At 49.3% G+C, this 21,141-nt stretch overlaps 1 protein-coding gene across 1 annotated transcript in view; it reads right to left on the bottom strand.

Annotated features, from left to right (window-relative positions):
• Positions 1-20,322, bottom strand: part of FSTL4 (follistatin like 4) — a 358,676-nt gene extending 338,354 nt beyond the window's left edge. Inside the window, exons 1-2 of the mRNA XM_081136080.1 lie at positions 20,114-20,322; positions 12,439-12,574 (exon numbers count right to left, since the gene is read on the bottom strand). Coding sequence (XP_080992206.1) covers positions 12,439-12,564 — 126 coding nt within the window. The 5' untranslated portion in view covers positions 12,565-12,574; positions 20,114-20,322. The remainder of the gene's footprint in view (positions 1-12,438; positions 12,575-20,113) is intronic.
• Between the last annotated feature and the right edge of the window lie 819 nt (positions 20,323-21,141).

The following is a 21,141-nucleotide window of genomic DNA, read 5'->3' as shown; positions in this document are numbered from 1 at the left end:
GGCTGGGTTGGTGTGGGGAGGGAACAGGTGAGACAGGCAGAGGAAGGTGGGCAGGCAAAGAAGAAGAGCAACGGTTTAAGAGCACATAGGCAGGCCCTCCCACCCGACTCCAGCTCTAAGGATCAGAAATGTGGACTCCATAAAATGCCACTTCTAAAATTCTCAGTGCTCATTGCTCTGAGTGCTTTCTGAGAGGTTGGAGGCTGGTTCCTCCGTCTCAGCAGCCCCTCCACTCACATGAACCTGTTCTCCGACTCCTTCCCTAGACCCTCCCAGGCCTGCACCAATGCCCTAAACGTCACCTCACATATGGGGATTTGTCCCCTATGGATGGAACCAGGGCGAATACTTCGTCAGTCAAGTTCTCAAAGACTAGAACTCGTCTGAATAGTCCAGGGCCCGGGAGCAGGAGGTTCATGTGGATGGCAGGACTAGGGCCTTGGCGCTGATGTGACATGGCAAAGGCCACAGAATAGGGTTTACAGCTCTGCAGGAAAGCCAGTCTCCAGAGGAGAGAGAAATGGGGGTGGGAGATGGTGAGGATGGAAGAAGGGAGATGAGGGGCAGGCTGCCTGATGACTCAATGCCCTGAGCCTACCAGCAGCCGGCAGTGGGCCCCAGGAGATCCCTGTGGCCCAGAATACCTCTTCCTCCTGAGCATATAGGGAGGTGATGCTGCTCCTGGCCACCACACAGTCCTGGGTGGCTCACTTTGCCAGCAGCCCCTGGATACCCAGTCCACCAGTCTCTCCTTTTTCCTCCCACAAGATATGGTCCTATTCCAGCCCACCTACACTTGAAACGGTCCTCCTCCTTAAATATTGCACCCATCCAGAGCTCCACCATCCCCTCCAAGGCCCTCCACCCCCCAGAGGTCCTCCCAATCCCACCTCCCACCCAGCGCCTGTCTGCTCTAAACTCACGCCGCCCACGGCTTGGCCCACACTGCAGCCGAATATGTTTCATACTGTATTCATTGCTCACCATGTGTGAACGTATAGCTGATTCTTAAAGCTCTGTGTGTGCTTTTTCCTTCTCGTGGTTACATGGTGAGACATCAGCCATGTGCAGGAATTTCCTGTAGAACGCAGCCCATGACCATCTCTTCTTGAATCACAGGAACAGTTGTTTTGAACCAGGTTAGGTTTAAATTTTATTACACATTTTCATGAATCACAGGTAATTTTGTTCTAGTCAGTGTGGCCATAGAAGTGTTTCCATTCCTAAATGACCAAACCCATTGGGACAACCAGTGGACAAGGAGGGACACCTGGCTTAAGGTGGGTCTAAAGCGAGAGCGTGAATGGTGAGGACAAGCATCCTGTTGTGGGACAGGGTGTGGGAGAATGGGACCCAGCGGGCAGAAGCTGCTTCCTCCTCCATTAGCCAATAAATAGACTGAATTTCCTTTAGACCAAAGTTGAGAACTTAATTGAATCACTACACACAGGTTAGAAAATATTAACAATCAACAGTGGTGTTTAATTCCTTCTGCTAACTCTGGTTCCGTTCAGCAACACCCATTGCTCCATCTGCCTCCCAATCCCCCCACCCCACCCCCATGTCCCACTGGCCCTCAAGCCCCCAGAATGGAATCATAAATCCTATTTCCCTTCAACCACTTGGCCCAGGGCCAAGCACAGAGCTGGGTGCTCAGTGGATACCTGTCCATGACTAAGATTTAAGACTGCCAGATATTCCTGTTGGCCCAGACAGCCCAGGGCCCAGAAACCCATACCAGGTAGGTAAATAGTATCCTGAGAAGGTCCATGGTTTGGGACACAAGGACATACTCCTAAGCTCTATGGCCAGGGGATGAACATCCAAGCATCAGACAGAAAATCCCATTCTCCGAAGCCAAGTGCTAAAGTGAAAACAACAGCATATGTAACAGCCAAACAGAAGGGAGTGGGGAGGGGGAGGAACGGGAGGGGGGGCACTTTTTAGAAGCACTCCAATTAGAGCAGCCGCCCCGCAGGCCTCGCCCAGCTGACGTCTCCCCGCGGCCCACACCAAAGCCTATTTCCCCAAACGGGCGCACTAAATGCCGCATCAGCAGAGCCACAGAAACCTGAGGTCTTTACGACAGAGAAAGTTTTCTGAGCATGTTTTAAATGCAAGGCTAGGGAGAGAAATAAATAGGAAAAGAGCTCTGGTTTCTTTATCTAGGGAGCAAGCTTTAAATGACAGAACAGCTTAAACAAGCTTTTAATCCAATTGTCCTAAGATGAGTGTCAGGAAAGCCGTCAGAAGTCTTACACCCGTTTAATGACATCTCCAAAGAGAACTTCTGTTCCCATCACCCTCAGTCGCTTCCTCTCTTTATAGGGACACTTGGTGGCCACCCTCCCTGGAGCCACAGACTTTTTCTGCTGCCTCTGAAAATTCTGAGCATGAACAGAACATCCTGCATTTGTTTGCGTTTACATTTTGTTCTCTGGTTCCCTTGTGGGCGAGGTTCAGGCGTGCCTGCCATAGTAATGCCAGCCTCATCACAGAAGGGATGGCCAGGGCCACGCAGGCCCCAGAGACCACTCTAGGAAGGGACAGCAACTGAGCCGAGACTCTGCACCCTCCCCCACACACAGCCCATAGGACTCTCTTAAGCTTCATCTGCTTCAGTAAGGATGTTGGAAAGATTTGACACTATACAAGATTCTACTATAAGTGGAAACCAAAGACAGTCAGGTGACTCTCTCCTGGGATTTCTTCTGTAAGGAGTCCTAGAAACTCCAGTCACCTTGTCCGAATTCCTATATGATGCCAAAACGAGTAATAAAAAAATCGCTGACTAATTCCTCACTTGACAGATATCTGAACAGCCTACTTTGTACCAAGCTCTCCTAGACACTGGGGATCCCAGGGACCCAGACCCTGAGATACTTACCACTCCACCAGGAAGAAGACCCTCCCACCCTCAGAGCCACCTGGGAACCACTAAGTGACAAGTGCTATGGCTGAGGCTGACATGCCAGGTCAGGGGAGGGAGAGGTACATGGTCTTCGTGACAGGCACTCAGTGGGGTTCTGAGACTACAGCTCTGGCTGCCACATTCTGAGCAGGCCCTCGGTGCCAGGAATTACAGGTGTCCTCTTAGTCCTCAGGACAGCTCTGACGTCGGTGCTGCTATCGGTGCTAGCCTGAAGGTCACGGAAAGGAAGCGGTCCCTCAGCTACCCCGTGGGCAAGGGAAGAAGCAGGTTAGGGTCACTGGGCTCTCTGACTTGAGGGGCCCTGGGCAAAGGCAGGACTGGAGATTCCTTAGGAGCCAGTGCAGACAGGCAACATGCCAAGTGAGTGATGCAGCCTCACATCTATGGGGCTTTTAAACAACAAATATCCTGGAGGAGAAAGAGGGAACATGGAACATATAGGGTTTGGTTAGGAGAGGGGGGTGGACAGCAGCCATTTCTCCTCAGGGCTCAGAGCTGCCCCAGCCAGCAAGCCAAGCCACCAAGAGCACAGAGCCTCTCAGCCAGAGCAGGGAGAGACATGTTATCAGAAAAGCAGGCTGCACTTCAGAGGCCCAGGCCCCTGCTGGGACTGAAACCTGGGTTGTCATGTTGGTGTCTGCCGAGTCCCTCTCAGATGGTCAGGTGGCCAGCAGAGGTGTTTAAAGTGCTCTGCGCTCTATGAGAGGCTCGCTAGTGATCAGCGGTGCTCTTCAGAAGGGACTTTTGTCACAAACAGAGAGATGACTTCCTTTCTCAACTCAAACACACACACACACACACACACACCCCTTCTCTCTCAATCCAGACCCAGAAAAACTCAAAGCCTCAAGCTTTAAAGTATTTTAACAAAAGCAACAGTGGCAGCTTCCCTTTCCGGCTGAGCCCTCCAAAAGGGTTGCAATTTGAACTCCAGGCCCTGTTGGGACCCTGAGGAGGGGAAGCAGGGGCTCCATCTCCATGTGTAGCATCAAGCAATTACAAGGTGCCTTCTAAGAACTTCCCACAGATGGAGGGAAGCCAGTAGTTTCCAAGGTGGTCCCCTGTGGGCCAGCATCAGCCTGCCATCAGCACCAGCTTCTCTGCACCTCCCCTGGGCAGAGTCAGGCTGAAGCTCACCCTTTGATTGAGGGAAGGCCCAGCCCCCCAGGCCACTCACCCTCCATCCTTCACTCCAGCCAAGAGCAAACCTTCCTGAAATATCTTACTCCCTGGTAAAACAAGACTGCCTTTTATTAGGATGAAGAATCCCCAACCAAACAGAAGTGGTGTGCCGCTTTTCATAAGAGGAATAAAGAAATGGCAAGACACTTTAAAAACCATGAGCAAAAAACCCTGCACCCCACATTCCCTTTAAAACCCAGCCACACCTGTCACTTGGACATAGAGAAGCAACTGAATCTGACAATCAAAATTTTTCTGCAGGTTGACTGTCCCACCTATGCAGAGGGCACCTTTTTCTGAGCTGAGCGCCATCCCCTCTGTCTTGGACCTACGTCTTTCCAGCCATGAAATTGGGACAAACACCACAGAGAATACTAGAACTAGGTCTGGGCACCTAGTGTCTCGCCGTGGCTTGGACACCAGGAATTCAATTCGACCACTTGCTTCTATGGGCCTCATTTCCCAAAGATCTCTGATCAATGCGACCCCCAGCTCTGACCTACCTGGTCCTCAGACACAACACACCTACATGGGCAATGTAGGCTGCGCCTGGGGGAGGCTTCTGTGGGATGGACTGCCTTTTGCTCTGAAAGTATGGCCCTTTATTTCTTTTATAAACAGCACGGTACAAATAAAGATATAAAGAGAAAAAAAGAAGTGACCGTGATTCTAGGTGGTAGCTGAGTTTTGTCTTTAACAAGTTTTCATTTCTCTGCTCTATGAAATTAGAAGGTCTACGAACCGCTTCTCCTAGCACAGTTCCCAGCACCCAGCAGAGATTTAGACAATGAATACAAGAATCGATTCAAGCCTCTTCCCAGGTCGTGTGCCGAGGACTTCTCCTCCTTCCCCACGCACCGCAGGCAGCCGGAGAGGGTGGCATCAGCACCAAGCGCTTCTAGAACCCAGGTCTGTGCTGAGGGACAGAAGAGTGTTTGTGGTCAAACAGACCCATTTGGTCCCAGCCCCAAGTTAAACAACGGATTCCTCAAGTGCTACTCCTTCCCAAAGAAGAGCACACGCGGTGGCTTTAGACAAAGGAGGGCCAGGCCGTCAGGCCGCACACCTGATGCCTGGCCGCACAGCTAAGAGGCGGAGAGGAAAAACTGAAATAACACTTACTGCTCTTCACACATTTTGAAGGGGTCCAGGCAGTGGCACGAGAATTCAGATGTAAAGACAACCTGAAGGCATCTTGACCACCCCTCACTTTCCACATGAGGAAGCCAAGGTCCAGAGAAGAGAAGGGAGTGGCTCAGGTCCACAGAACTCACTTGTACCAGGCCAGACCTGGAATGCAGCGCCTAACGGCAGTCATGCACCCCCCCCCCAAAAAAAATAAGCCACTTCGGCAGACAGCGCTACAGGGCTTGAGGGTCTCTGCTTGGTTCTCCCCACTGGGTCATCTTTCTAGTCTTGGGAGTGGGTAAAAGGACTACGGGGCATTACCTGGGACTGCAGAGAAAAACCAGCCCATAAAACACAGGTGGGTCACTAGAATTTGACACCTGCCCTGTGTCACTCCCAGCTCCACTGCCACTGCCCAGCAGTTCCACTCTCTCACTGGCCCGATAATCACACTTCAGAGCTCTCTTCCTCCGTCTCCCCGCCTCGCCCCTCAGCCCCGTATTTCTGTCTGATTGCACTACAGCCCGGACCCTCAGGGACCGATTCCTCCATATGTCACTGGATGACACCTTCCCTTGGAGAAGAGGAAGAGATACCGGGGAACCACTGGCTGCCTCTCTCCCCAATCCCTCCAGAGTTCACCCCTCTCTCCACCCTGCAGTGATCCTCTTGTGACAGGATTGTGTGTCACCCGCCACTCCCCACTAAGCCCCGAAGTGCTGTCAGGAACACATTTTTAAATTAAACTGAAATGAAGTTAATTTTATTTTCTGAATTTCACTATATCCTTGAAATACCTGAGCACAGCATGGGGCTAGGAACTGATGGTCTCCAGGGTCAGCTGGTGGCCCCATCAAGATGAAGTGTTAAATTTAATACTCAGGTTTTACTTATTTTTTCAATTGTTGAGGCTATTACAGCTGCCTCCCATTTTCTCCCATTTGGCCCTCTCTACCCAACCCCCGCCCCAGGCCTTCCCCACACCACTGTCTATGTCTAGGGGTTATGTATACATGCATATATATATATATATATATATATATATATATATGCTCCTTGGTTAATCTCTTCCTGTTCCCCCATTCCCCTCTCCAAACCTCTTGGAACCAGGACCCCATGGAGAAAGAGATTGGGTTTTTCCCGGTCCATGCCTTTCTGACTCAAGGGAATGCCTAAGGCCAAACGCAAATGTGTATGGTCACCAATCAAGAGATAGGTCAGGCTAGATGGACAGACAGCTTCTCAGCCACTGGGACACACGTCTTCCACCCAACACCAGCGTGCCTGGCTCCCACTGCGGTTTACTCAGGTGTTGTCTGCTCAGAGCACAGGGCCCACCTCATCCTATGCCCAACGTTCCTGGAACCAGTGCCCTCCACTTCCCAGGTGGCTGGAGACAAGACAGGGCCCAGGAGCCTCACAGCAGAAACCACAGCAGTGGAGGCCGCAGGGCAAAGGCCCTGGCTTGGCAGGAAGAACAGTGGCGCCCACTTGTGTGAGGCCTGTCAAAGTCTGTCCTACACCAATATGGCATTTACTTCTCTCCAAATGGGAAAGCAAGAGAGAGAACCCACAAGTCATCAAGAATAAATAAAGCAGATGAGCGGGGCCTGGCAGATCTGACGCTGCCAACTCCCCCCAAAATGGAAGCCAGAGCCCCATTTACAACGCGTGGCCTGCTGTCCCGATTACAGGGTGGATAGCTTCCTAAAGGAGCATAGATTATTTAGCAGCAGAGGCATAAATAAAGTAGCTACATGAGTACATGCTAAATTAAGAGGAAAAAAATAATAGTTTTCTGTGAACTCATTTATATTCATTTTCCTGGGTCACAGAACTTCTCAGCCAATTAAAACTCTGTCAACTATAATCTCAAAATACTAAAAGGCAGTGCACTGACTCGTGCAGAGCAAAAGGCTTGCCGGGAGAGGTGGGAGAGGAGAAACCCAACCCAAAAAACAAAGACAGTGACTCCTCTCCAAGGATAAAGAACAGCTCAGCAAAACCCACCAACCAGGCAGCTGTGTTTGCCCAAACAGCCTGGGTGGGCCCTGGGGACAGAGACTAGGACAGGACACCAGTGTGAGCGGCACGGAGGTGGTGATGGGTGAGAGCTTAGGGTGTGGCTGACCCTCAGGATTTAAATCCTCTACAAACCAACCAAGGAGGAACACTGGGTTCAGAGATCTAAGTATATCTCTCCACCTGCTTGCTTGAAAATGACTCCAAACCCAGGCTACTCACCTACTTGCCTCTGCCCCCAACCAGTCCCACGTCCTGTTATATCCTGGTGTGACTCAGCCTGCACGCTGCTCTCCTCTTCCTGACTGTAGTCAGCATCATCGTGTTGGCAAGAGCTGATGAAGGCCAGGGTTAATCACCAGCTGGATTCTCTTTCTTGGGTGTGTGCATGGGGCATGGGGGAGGATGCCTCTAGGACTTTTCTAACCAGCGTCCCCTGGGACTGGAAGTAGCAGCATCACCTGGAGCTCATGCGAAATGCAGAATGTCAGGACCTAACCCCCATCTACTGCATCAGCATCTGCATTTATAGGCCCCCCTGCCTGTTCGCAAAGCTCACTGAAGCTCCAGAGGCACTGGCGTAGGGCACTGCCCATGCCAGCTCGAGGTAGAAACCAGCTCATCCAACACCCCCATGAACTTGGAGCATTTGCCACCTTCTTTTGCCTTGAAAATTATGGATTTACTCACACATCTGCAGATGCGAGGTCATGCTCTCCCAGTGTCACCTGAAAAACTAAAAGCCACACCCTCTGACACAGCAGGGAACCATACTAAGTGTTCAAGGCCCAGAGAAGAGGCTGCCTCACCCCCCACTTGCAGTAGAAGTCCTGGGTCCTCATAAAGGGGCACCGGCAGCAGTCCCAGAGCTCCGCTCCCATGAAAGGACCACTGGTGCCTCTTGCTGAGACACTTTACCCAGAGTCTCATTTTCTTTGAAAGCCAGTCAAATGCTGGAGTTGGCAATAGTGGGTGTTTAGGAAGGTGATACCGAGGACACACAGGGGAGATACATGCAGGCTTCTGCTGCAGGCGAGGCTTAGAGAATGCCCAGCATCCAGCCTGGACCCGTCTGTCCACAGGGAGGAGGGAATTTGTTTTCTCCAAGCCCACAAAGTGAGGTGTGAGAGTGAGCAGAGGTGCCAATGGGAAGACTTTCGAGCCCACAGAAGATGAGCTATCCTTCCCCAGCAGCCAATAAAAAGAAGGGTCAGGGGTGGGGAGGAAGGAGCATATTCCCAGAAAGGGCAGGGGACCACTGCCTTACATTCAGTCACATAGGGAAGAACAATGATACTTACTAAGGATAATTTTTTTTAAATTAATACCTAGTCTTAGCAGCCTGAGTCCTCCTGAAAGCCCAACCAATACAGAAAGAAGCCAGAGCATTTAAGGTCCCTGCAATTAGAAGCCGCCCTCACCAGGTCAGGAGTGCCCGTGAGTGGAGGAGATAGGGCCAGTCAGCGGGGGGAGGGGGGGGGTCAGGCTTCCTTAGGCTGACCCTTGGGGTTAGGAAGCAGGAGAGCCATCCTTATTACTGATACCACCCGGCATATTTTTCCCTCCAAGACTTTCCTATGAGAATTTGCACATCCCTGGTCTGTAAGCACTGAGGCATACAAAGCCAACATTTTTACAGGACCCAGTGTTAGTGCTGACAGTTACCTAGTGCATGACTAGAAACTATGAGGAGGAGCAAATCCGAAAATGTTAGTAAGACTCGCGAAGGATGCCTACGCTGTGTAAGGGCCGCCATCCAGTCCCAGAGCCCAGGGATTGGCTTGGACACAGCATCCAATAAATGCCTGCCCCTCAAGAGGGTGTGGGTCCCTGGAGCTGCCAGCAGCACATCACTTGTCACTTTCCTGGTCCCCCCGCCCCATATAAAATTCTACCAATATTGATTTTACTACTGTATGTATATTAGCCAGAGCATAGGGGGAAGGGAAAAAATACAACTATTTCAGAATTTCAGTACGTTGTAACTTCAGAATTGTTTCTTCTGAATTCAGAATTGTATTAGTATTCTAGGCCTTTCTGCCATGCAACCCTATCAAAGAGCAACCCTACCCAGTTGCATTTATTTTTATCTATGTTTGTAAAATGGCAAACTCCTTGAAGCTATTTCAACTGCAGTCTTTGTTCATAAAACAGTAATTTAACAAAATTCACATTTGCTGTAATTGCTTTAAAAAATGCACGAACACACATGCATTGGTCATTTAATTCTTATTTGCCCTTAGGTCACTCAAGTAATTGGTGTAATAACCTGAAAGGCAAATCAAATCCTAGTAATGCTTTCCAAGTACTTTACAAATCTTAAGTGAATGAATGTTTTGTAAAGTACTACACAGGAAGAGAACACACCCAGAAACATTTTGCCACTTAGTTCCTGAAACGGTTTTTAGATTTATTTAGTGAGTCTCAAGAAACTGTTGATTTTGATTCTTCCAGAAAATAAGACTGTCTGAGGAAACTGCTAGAGAAGTTTCATATGGTTTGGGCAGTGAGTTATGGCTATATTAATAGCTACAACTCAAAGAAAGAACCACCCAGAACCTATAACACACAAGGACTATCTTGGATGTGGATAAGATATAAGTCTGGCTTGGCCAGCAGGCTGCTTACAGGTTTGCTGGGGAGACCATTCGTGTCTCCACTGGAAAGGAAGCTGCTGTGCAGAGAGCTATGTCACACACTGAAATACCAGGGCGCCTGGTCGGAATCTGGAAAGCACCCGTGACTTCAGGACCACTACCAAAATGTTAAAATAAAATAAAATAATCTATTATCTCAGAAACACACAGAGCTTCTATTTTGCCCTTAAAATTATTAGACACTGTGAGGAAGGGGAAGATAAATAAGATAGTCTTCATCTATATGGAAAATAAAATCTCAATAAGGAAAAAAAGGTAGCAAAGACTAGGGGTTCAGAGAAAGAGATCAAATGTAACCAAGAGTAGTCAAAGAAGGTTCTGGATAAAAGGTTAGCACCAGAGCTGAGCATGGGAAGAGGGGATGATTCAGGCATGTAGAGAGAAGAGACAGCCTGGCGGGCAAGATGACCCTGGCGAGTAAGGGCATGGAGGGGCTGTGCATAAAGTGCGATCGAGGTCAGCACACTGACCAGTTACAAACGTTCTGTCTCTGTCTAGTCATTTACTGAGGCCACCCAGTGTCCTGGGCCCTTCGCATTATCATTATCTCATCTAACCATTGCTATATGCAGCCTCCGTGGGTAGAAGTGACACCCTTTGTAAAAACGCAATCCCCAGCAAAGAGAATTGGATCAACACAGTTGCACCTGCAGGGAGAGTCTGCAGAGGTGTCACTTCCTTTTCTGAAAGCAACAGAATTCCTGAATCTGGAGCCCTGGCCAGGTAGTTGGAGCACCGTCCCATGCACCAAAAGTGGGGGGTGTTCAGTTCCTGGTCAGGGCACATACCTAGGTTTCGTCTTTGATCCCGGGTCAGGGAGAGTACAGGAGGCAATCGATCAATGTCTCTCTCTCTCTCAAATCAATAAAAGTATATTCTTACATGAGGATTAAAAAAAGAAATTCCTGGAACTAGGAGACAATAGCATCTCCTGGGCTTTATCCTAATGGGGGGAGAAGGGGAACAAAACCACAGCCCCCCCCCCAAAAAAAAGCCTCACTTCCTCAGAATGAGCAGCAGCTGCTCTTTCTTGTTGGTATGCAAAGTACTAGGGAGACCCTAGGTTGATATTAACTTACCTTCAATTTACCTCCAACTTAAACCCCACCTAAATCGGCTGGACTATTTCAATTGAGAGAAGTGATTTGAAACAGTAAGAAGTCTAGGTAAGCATACCTGTGTGTTTGCCCATTGGCTTTGCTATTAAATATGCCGCAGTATATTTGTAGGATTTAGGTGATCATTTCTCTCTGTGTGGATGCGAGAGTAACGATTAAGCCGGTCCCATATGGGAAATGCTGTGCTCGCCAGCAAGTCAGCCTCCAGACTCTCTCAAAAGAGCATTAAGGTGCGTCCTTCATGGATTTAGATGGGAGAGATAGTGTTTCTATTTAATCATCTGCTCACCACAAAAGGAGGCCACAGTAACTTCAGCAGGAAAAGTGCTCGGTAAATTACTTCTGAAGCTCCCTGAAGATTAAGGCCCGTAGGTTTGGGGCTGCATTACAATTAAGTAATAATGAAAGAGAAATCGTATCTTTTGATCAAATAATGCATTAATCCAACCATACACTGTGTACTGTTATTCATTCTCTGGTAGTGTTGACTTTTTGAGGTAATTTCTCTCTCATTCCACAGGACGGGAAATACAAACGGGGGGGGGGGGCGGGGGGGGCAGGGTGTGCATCGAGGCAACAATGGAAGTTCAGATGCCCTGAAAACCTCTTAGAGAAGACACAGCATTCACTCCATCATAAAGAAAACCCCGGGTGGTCTTAAATAGTCACTTCTTAAAGCTCAGCACATACAAAACCTTTTCTGCAGAAAAACCGTGTCCCCCGTGAGCCCCGAATTCATGAGACCTGCTACCTGAGCAGGGTGAGGTATAGCTTATGAATCCCCTTCATTACTTAAGACCAAGCTCACTAAGCAATTAGCAGTATATGGAGACTCTCCGGGGAGGTATTTGAGAACAAGTTTTCCAAGCACTTTAGAAGCATTTATATACACCTAACATGCCATTAATCACTCTCATCTGTTCATTAAGGCGGCCTCCCTCAGGACGGCTACTTGCCAGTTCTTTCCCAGCCTGCTTCTTTTTATCTATAGACCCGCAAAGGAGTTCATTTCTTTTAAAATATATTTTATAATTAAAAGACTTCATTAATTCACAGGGGTGTGCTCCACCAATGAGTCTGCATTTTCTGGGTTTTATTAAATATACTGAAAGGCCGTTCTCTTGAGGGTCTTTGTGGAAGACAAACCATGCAACTCCAGCTGGGTTTTGGAATGCATTTTCAGCGTTGGAGAGATTTAGACCATTACCTACAGCATGATGTAAATCTGTCCAGATCAACACATGTTGCTTCTTCTGTCCCCTACCCAGAAGGGGGACCAATTTAAATTCATACTGTAATCTAATTGATATAAACTAAAAGTAAAGGGGTAAATCAGATACTGTAACACGGAAAAGCAATCAGTTTGAAATGTTAGGTCAGCTGCTAAGTGACTATATACCTCTGCCTGCGACTCCTCCACACCCACGCTCGGGCCTCTTCTGGTTCCTGGGTCTGTCCATCCCAGCGCAGCAGGCAGGGAGGCCCCAAGCAGTGCAAGATGCAGCCAAATGTGTCCTGGTCTCATTTTGTTGAGTCTGTTGAGAAAAACGACAAAGGCTTAGAATTAAGCATTACAAAATGCAAGCACACCAGAGGTAGGTAGTATTTGTACTCCAGAATCAGATAAACCTGAGATAAGCCCAGGCAATGACTTTTCCATTCTACTATGGAGAAGTTACATTATTTCTGAGCCTTAGTTTACTCATCTCTAAAATGGAGTCAACAATATGTACCTCATAGGGTTGCTGTGAGGACTGGGAGCCAGTGACGGGCACATAGTAAGAGCTCTATAAATGCTAGCTGCTCTGTAGAGGGCCACTTGAAATGCAGCCTATCACTACATCTAAAGAACAAGCTAGGGTGTCAAAGCTGGATCCCCCTGTTAGGTAATGATGTATCCATGCCTCAGTGTGCTCAGAAAGCAATTAGTGCTCAGTAAATGCTGAGGAATCGTGGTAAGCCTGTAGCAGCCCATTTGCAGCTGTTATCTCAGTTTACAAGATAGTGAGTTTCAAAATGGCATTATAAGGTCTAATATTTTCACTTCAAGACCAATGATTTTGCAGCAAAATCCAAGTATCGCATGGGTAATGGGGTTTCAATAACTTTTAAAGTGTTTCCTGAGGCTCACATGATAAATTGTCTAAAGTCCCAGAAGACAAGAAATGGGCAATTCAAAGTAATCATAGAATTACCTGGATGAAAAAATACTAAGGATCAGCTACGATAAATATTCCACTCCCTGTCATGTGCTGGGAATTGTGCTAAAGGAGACAAAGACACAGACTAGTCCACGCGGCAAGTAGCTGTACTTTTTTTTTTTTTAAGGGTTTCTACTATGAACATATTCCCACCTTAATTTCAGTATTTCTAAGGCACAGAGCAAGACAGAACTCATGGTGTAGTATTTACAACTCTTACTCGAGGAAGCTTTAGGGGTTATTGATTTCTGTGAGCACCACACAATTTAGTGCTTAATTGCATGTGGTCCACACTGCACCCTGATCATGGCTAGGAGATGAAAAGACACAGAGCTCCTTGGAAACCAGCAGCCCATGTGACCTGGCTGAGGGCTGGTCTAAAGAAGGCATCCCAGTCAAAAAGGATCATCTGCTTGAGGGACATGATAGCCTGTTTGAGGAGTCCACCCCTGCTCACCCCCAAAGCCAATAGCTTTGGAGGATTTCAACCCTAAATAAGGGGGGTTAGAGGTGCCACATGATCGCTAGTGCTCATGCCATTGCCACCAAACAAATACCCTCCTGCCATGTTCCAGGTTTCCTCTGGCTGCTTTCCACACCCAAATAGAGCTGCCTCTCCAGATTTGCTTTATGTTCCCAGCTTAAGACAGAAATGCCCCCAGGATGGAGAAGTCAGACTAAAAATTGCAGGCATGTAACACTGCTCTATGAAAAGGCAAGGTTATAAGTTATGGCTATCTTGCAAGAGAAGGTGTCTTCTTGTATTAAAATGAGTCTGTAGGCTCCCACCTCTACATCTGTTTCTTCAGCTGCTCATCTTCAACATCTGTTGGCAAAGCTGGAGCTACTGGGGCAAAAGTCCAGGTGGCTAGTAAATAAAATGTGAAGGTCACAGTCATGCCCCCATCAGCACCTGCTCTGTACTCTGAAGAAGGCAGTGTTGAGTGGGAAGGTGTAACTCGGGCTGCTACCTGGGAGAGGACTGGAGCGTTCGCAGCAGCCACCCAACTCAGCACTCCCATAGATACTCTAGCTGGGGTGTGGGTGCCTCCATCACCGGGGAGTAGTGAAACATCACAGTCAGGGGGGAAAGGGAATAAAAATGTCTCTCCCTAACTGCAACCAGTTTTTCTAAAAATAAATAGGGCAACTTCCTACTCTCCATAAATTATTCTCTTCTGAAGGCAGAGCCACCTTCCAGAGACTGCCAAAAGCAGTTGCTGGATTTGGGGAAATTTTGTTAAAACCAGCAACAGTAACTCAAGCTAGAACTAGAAAGACACTGCTTCCCACTCTCCTTTATTAATTCTTCCCTGCTTACCCACTCTCAAACAGTGCTGCTGGGCTGAGCACACATAGAGAAGGTCTTCTCCCTGCTCATGCTTTCCAGCCCAGAGAAACTAAAAACAGCAAGATAACCAAAATGTATGCTAGTTAGTGTCCAGATGTCAATTCCTGGAGTTATGAAATATTCAAGCCACAAAATCTAGTTTTCAATTTGCCCAGTAATCCAAGACTAATTATGCTTGATGTTTTATTATTAATGGATGGCATCAAAATAAAATCCCTTCATTTCAATTGTTATTTTGGCAAGCTGCAAACCACTTCATTTAGGAAAGTGCAGCTCAACCTCTGGCTTTAAACCAGCTGCTTTGTGTTTCAGGGAGCTGGAGCTCAGCCCTGTTGCACCTGGAATTGTCTCTGGATTCACCTGGTTTGTGTTGAGTTCCTGGAAGATTTTAGTTGAATACAGGAGAACACAGGAGCCAGGCCAACTACTGAAATATTTCCAGGCAGCTTCTTTGTAAAGTTGAGCTCAGCTCAGCCACCACTAGATCAAACTTCATTTACGCAGTAGATGTGTCATTTTATATTCTCGGTGAGTGACAAGTCATTACATCTATAGCAGCAACAGCCTGAAAATTTATAACTCAACTTTTATGAAAGTTAAGTTGATAAAAAAAGAATTAATATTGGCTCTAAATCAGTTTTGATGATCTGTCTAATAACCAAATAGAGAATATTTGGTTAACACTTATATAGCAATTACTATATGTCAGGCACTGTCCTAAATGCTTTACATGCATAACCCTCACTTCTACCTGTGAGGAGGGCAATGAGTATCACCTAGTCAGATGCCAGAGGAGACAGGTCACAGAAAGGTAAGTGTCCTGTCATGGCCATGTGGCAAATAAGTGGCAGAGGTGGGACTTCAAGCCAGGCAGGTGGACTCAATGTCTATGCTCTTAGCCCCTGTCCCCCTCTGCTGCCACTCAATACTTAGCAATATTTTCTTTCGATGAGCAGCTGTTTTTAGCATGATGGGGAAAATCCACGGACATCAAGAAAGGAGCCCCTGAGTCCCAAGTCTCCCTTTCCTCTGAAAGCTACCAAGAGCTGCACTCCTCTAGCTTTCATGGGTCTGAACAAGACCAAAGGAGCAGAGCAAGGGAAAGTCAAGCTGCTCCCCCCCTGGAGGGGACCACTCAGCAGGCTCTCCCCAGTCCTCACTGCTGCTGTCTTTATTGGGAAAGGAGAAATGTGGTTGAAAGAAGAAACCACAAGGAGATGCACAGAATGCCAGGCAGCAAGGATGCCTGTCAGCTCATGGGTACACCAGCACAGCGAAGACAGTCACTCTGGGGGAGGTGGCTCTTTTGACACATTAATTACTCCTCAAATGCAAACAGCCCCCTACTGGCCTTCAGACAGAAGGAAGTACAAGAATCTCCCAGTTATAGACATGGGCAGGTACCATCAATAAGGTCGTAAACCCTCTTTGTGCAGCCTAGAGTTCCTTCTGAGATCAATTTAGATTTATAAACCTCATTCAGTCCATGCTAGAGTCCTAAGATTGGTTATAAATCTACCTGAGATTGTCTTCATGAATGAGCTGGGACTACCTTCCCCGCCCCCGCCCCAAACAACTCATAACACACAATCCCTTGATATTTCAGACATCTAATTTCCAAAAGAAGTAGTTCATTGCATCCTCTGAGGTTTTCCACTGGTGCCTCCCTTTCCCCATGCTCAGGGGAACCAGGTGCCAGCCTGTCTGCTGCAGAGACAGAACACCAGGGCCCTGGAGGGTAAGGAATTCACCTGTGTGATGCCAAGTCAGAGGCCAGACCTGGACTAAAAACCCAGGCACCCTGACCTCTAGGCAAGTGTTTTGTTTCTTACCTTGTCATAAACTCACTCATGTATGGAGATTCTTTGCATTCTCTGTTCAGATAGACTGGTTTTGCTTTTTTAGCATTGAATGGGCCCCACTAGGGCATCTACCTGGTCCTTGTAAAAACCCCAGGATTTCCTGACTTCATAATATAACCTTATACTGGTTCTCTTATTTATATGTATTTAAAATTACAGGGTACTACAAATTCTTATAATGTAACATTCTAAATTTTGACTTGCTTTTTGAAAAAAGCAAAAAAACCATGACGTATGAGGGAGAAATAGGTATAAGTATGTAAATTCCAAACCTGCCCCACCAGAGAACACAGGCCAGCATGTAAGCTGTCTTTATTGAACAGGGTCAGAGGCCAGAGAGAAGCACCGGCATTAAACTGGACGTGGATTTAATACAAACTTCTCTTTTCTCCTGCGGGAACCAGCCCTGCTTGAGAAAAGTGGGAATTCTGACCATCAGAGCTTTTGGGGAAACTGTTTACGAGTTCCCTCTCTGGGGCTCTCTCCCAGAATATGGCAACATTACCAAAGCAGACACTACGGATTGGCCACATGGAAATGGCTCCCCTTTGTAACAGACGGGACCAGAAATTGTGAAGATGATTTGGCAGAACCACGCACCACCCAACCTCGAAGGCGCAGGTAAGATCTGTGAACCCGAGGCAACTGTGTTTCCAGCCTTTCTAACTGAAAAGGTGTATGTTCTAGCCAATTACTTGAGGTGCATTGCATTTTACACATGGGATGTTGGCAATCAACAAATAGAAACCAACTGGGGACCACCAAAATCCTCTTCTGTATGTCTACCCAATCTAAAGAGCAAATAAAAGCCATATAAACACCAACCTAAAGCCAGGAGGCTATATTTTAATTTCTTCTGGAAGGTTTAGGACCCTAGTTTTTATTTCTGATTGTTTTAGGAAAAAAGAAAGGGATTCAGACTTCCTAAGATAGCCCCTAAAATACCAACCGAGGAAATTAAGTAGGGAAATATATCAAGGTAACCATGCAACAAACCATAATGAAGTTACATTGCATTTCCTATTAAGTCCTACTCTACATCTTTGGTTGATTTGTTCCAACAGCTGATAAATTAGATGCCTAAATTAGTCTCTGCACAATGTATAAATCTATAGCATTCCTATTTACTGTGAAGCTTAACACACACACACACCTTCCAGTAACCCTCACCCTTCCAGCATTCAGATTATACCTCTTCGAGTACCATCTTCTCTCAACTGTAGTTCTGCTTTATTTGAAGTTCTGTGCCTTGTGTTATGCATTGAGAGAGAAAATGCAAGGAAAGATGTGCTCTTGTATTAGCTACCTAATTTCATTAAATTCATAAGCACACAATTGACCACACATAAGCAACACAAGAAAGTTAAGTCTGAAGAGAAATGCCAAAAGCAAGGTAGGAATTAAGGTATATTTTTGGAAATCTTGACTATTCAATTCCAGTTTCTGGAATATAGTATTAAGTCAAACAAAACATCACAACATGAAGATCACTTTTTTAAAAAGTCCTGCAGCCTTTAGTAAAAGGAGAAGAATCCTGAGTGACCAATTAATCAAGATAGAAAAATCCAACCTACCCATCCCTCACCCTCCTCCAGGGTACAACCAAAGGGACAGAAGTTCTCCCAATGCCCAGAACAAGCTGGCCCCTCTCTGGAGTAAAAACAGCCTTCCTGGAATTAACCCAAACTGGGGTTGATTGTAAAATTCTAAGAGAGCAGAAGCCACTGGAACAACTTTAATGAGCAATTTTAATAGATTACATCAGAGACTATTCTCTGTCTGTCTTTCGGAAGGGGGCTGCCTTTTCCCCTGGAATGGGAAGAAAGCGAACATTCAGCTGAGTGTGTCTATACAAAAATGGTCTAGTGATGCTGCAGTGTCTGCTTACAAAACTCAGATGGGAAGCAGACATCATAGGCCCTGTGGGGCATCAGCTCAAGTCTTCCATTTGAGCCACTGCATGATGGTTGCTGCGGATCTAGTGTCATAGAAGCCACACCACTCATTCCCTTGACCATTTGCTTCCTGGGTGAGCCCTCTACCTGACCACTGCCCAGACCCAGAGCTGGTCCCAGGCCACTCCAGGATTAAGAGGACACTGTTAAAAGTCATTTTTGGCTTCCCCCTAGGCCTGATGGTAGAAAAATAACTTGGGACTTTTGAGAAAAGTCAGAACGTCTTCCCTCTCCCCTTCCTCCCCTCACAGATTGTCATATAGGCCCATTTCTGGAGCACTAATAAGTAGTTACCGTGCCACCTCCTGTTGAAATTCTATTTATCTTTGACCCAGAAAATGTGGATGGATGTTTGTTTCTCGGGGGCCCATCTAGTACAGTCCCTGGTGCACACGCAGCATTGCAACAAATTTACGAAGGGTTCAGACCAAAGCTACTGGCCCTGTTTTTCACTCGCCAGAAACCTCGGTGGAAGCGACACCTAGAGGGGACTGGAGGAGAGGCTGTGGAAGCGCTATCCATCAACCTCGGCGACAGTTGTCAGGAGCGAGGTCTGCTGGACAGCTCACGGGGGACCAAGTTACTGGGTATTGATACAGACCTAGCAGGGCTCAACTCCGCCGGTCCCCATGCACTTCCAGCACGCAGCCGCGCTGTAGGGATGCTCGCCAGGTGCCAGGTATTGAGAGAAACCCCACCGCTTCCACCGGGTTTCTGCCCGTGCTAGAGTGGAGGGTGCAGAAGTCCTCAGGTGGCAGGCCCCGGGGTAATGCCCTCTGGCCGCCCCTGTGCCATCCGAAGGGAGTCCCGAAGGCTCGCGCCTCTCTCGTCCCAAACTCTAGGCGACACGCGCCCAAAGCGGAGCATTCTGCCCGCGCCGCCCAGGTCCCCGAAACTTGGAACAGGTTTCCTTCGCTAGCGCAAAGAGAGGCGGAGGTCACCTACAGGACAAGCTCTCTTAGGACCAAGTCGCCTGCCGGGACACCCCCCAAAAAACTGCTCCCTAGTGACTTCCAAGCAGGGAACACTGGCTGCTTGCTCGGAACAGCGACCGAGAGACCCGCAGAACGAGAGCTGCGGGCTGCCCGGGCCGGCTTCTGTCCCGGGTGCCTTCTCCCCAGCCTCCCGCTCCGAGCCCCACGCGCAGCCCCAGACGCGGGGAGCGCAGGAAGCGAGGGCCAGGCGAGCTGAGCGCGCCCTTCGAGCTGCATCGAGGAGACCCAAGTTTCCCAGCAAAGCTGGAGGGCGGGGGCAGTGAGCACGCCCGCCCCGCACCCCAGCGGGGGCCAAGGGCACGGGTCTCAGCTCGCCTGACTCGCAGAGGCCGCTAGGGGTCCGGAGCCCAAGAGCGGCGCCCGCAGGGTCTCGGAGCCCGGCGCGGGCTGCGGGCTCGGCCCCAGCTGTTCCGCCATCCAGATCACTCCGGTCCCTACTGCAGATCCGAGCCCCAAGTCTCGGCCCCCCGACCTTTACCCGGAGTCCTGGCCCGGGCCGGGGTAGCCCTGCCGAGCCCGGGTTCCCTGGTCCTGTGCCCGCCGCCCGCCAGGCGGGCAAACTTGGCTCTCCCGGCGCGGGTCGAGAGGACAAGCAAGCGCCCTCTCCGGGCCCTGCGGGGAGCCGCGCAACCGCGGGCGCCGGGACCGCAGCGGGGCGCATCCCGGCCGGCTGGTGGCGGCGGCTTGGCACCCTCCCCGCGCCCGCGTACCTGAAGCGGCTGGGGCCGAAGGAAAGACCAGGTGGCCGGACTCCCGCGGGCGGGAGCGCCCCGTGGCGGCGGCGGCGACCGGGCTCCGCGTCCTTCGGGCGGCCTCTCTGGCTGTTGGCGGGTCCCGGGCGCCCCGGAGGGTGTCGTGGTTCCAGCTCTCTCAGCCGCCGCTGCCCGCTGCTGTGCCACAGCCGCCGCTGCTGCCCTATTTCTGCGGCCGGGACCGGAGCCCGTGACGTCACCCCGGCCCCGCCCGCCCAATCGCCGCCACCTGTGCGCGCGGCCCACCCGCCCGCGGCTCGGAGCCACGCGGGGTCCGGGTCGGCGGCAGGTGCGCGGAGCAGCGGGGCGCGCTCGCGGGCCTCGAGGACTCGGCGCGCTCCAGGGCGACCCCTGCACCCGCGCCCGGCTCGCGGGAGCCTGGCGGACCGCAACCCCCTCTCGCCCGCCAAAACACCCCTCCTCACTTCTCTCCCCTCCCCGCTGCTTCCAGGTCTGGGTTCTCCAGGACCGTGCTGGGGATGCGCAGCTGGTCTTAATCAGCGACCAGGCCGCTCGTACACGGACCGAGAGCTGTACCTGGAGGCAGAGTCAAGTGACACTCCCCCTCGCTGGGAGCCAACAACCTGAGAAAAACAAAGTTTGTATTTCCTGCTGTCTTCTGAATCTTCCCTCTCCCAGCTGCAGCATCGTACAAAGTCTTGAGCATACAGAGGCAGTCCCACGTGACATTTGCCTAGGTTGGCCAAGCTGTGACCAGAAGGTCCTTTCTTCAGACATTTTTGCAGCAGGGTCCCCATCCTCAAGCCTGGAGCTCACAAACCTTTCTGGATCCCTCTTCAATACCACAACTTTTTGAGACTGCAACCAAGCAGTCATTTTGCTTTTATGAATTGGCCTAGAGATCAGTCTTGAAACAGGAATAAACTGGAAACATTTTTGTAACAACTAGGGCCCCCCAAGTGGTCATACTGTAGTTCCAGATCTGGCCTCAGGCTTAAGAGGGACACCCTAGCCAGGCCAGGCTG

Source organism: Miniopterus schreibersii (genome assembly GCF_964146895.1).
Source record: "Miniopterus schreibersii genome assembly, chromosome: 4".
Lineage (NCBI taxonomy): Eukaryota > Metazoa > Chordata > Mammalia > Chiroptera > Miniopteridae > Miniopterus > Miniopterus schreibersii.
Note: the sequence above shows the minus strand (reverse complement) of the source record. Positions and strands in the feature narration are given on the sequence as shown.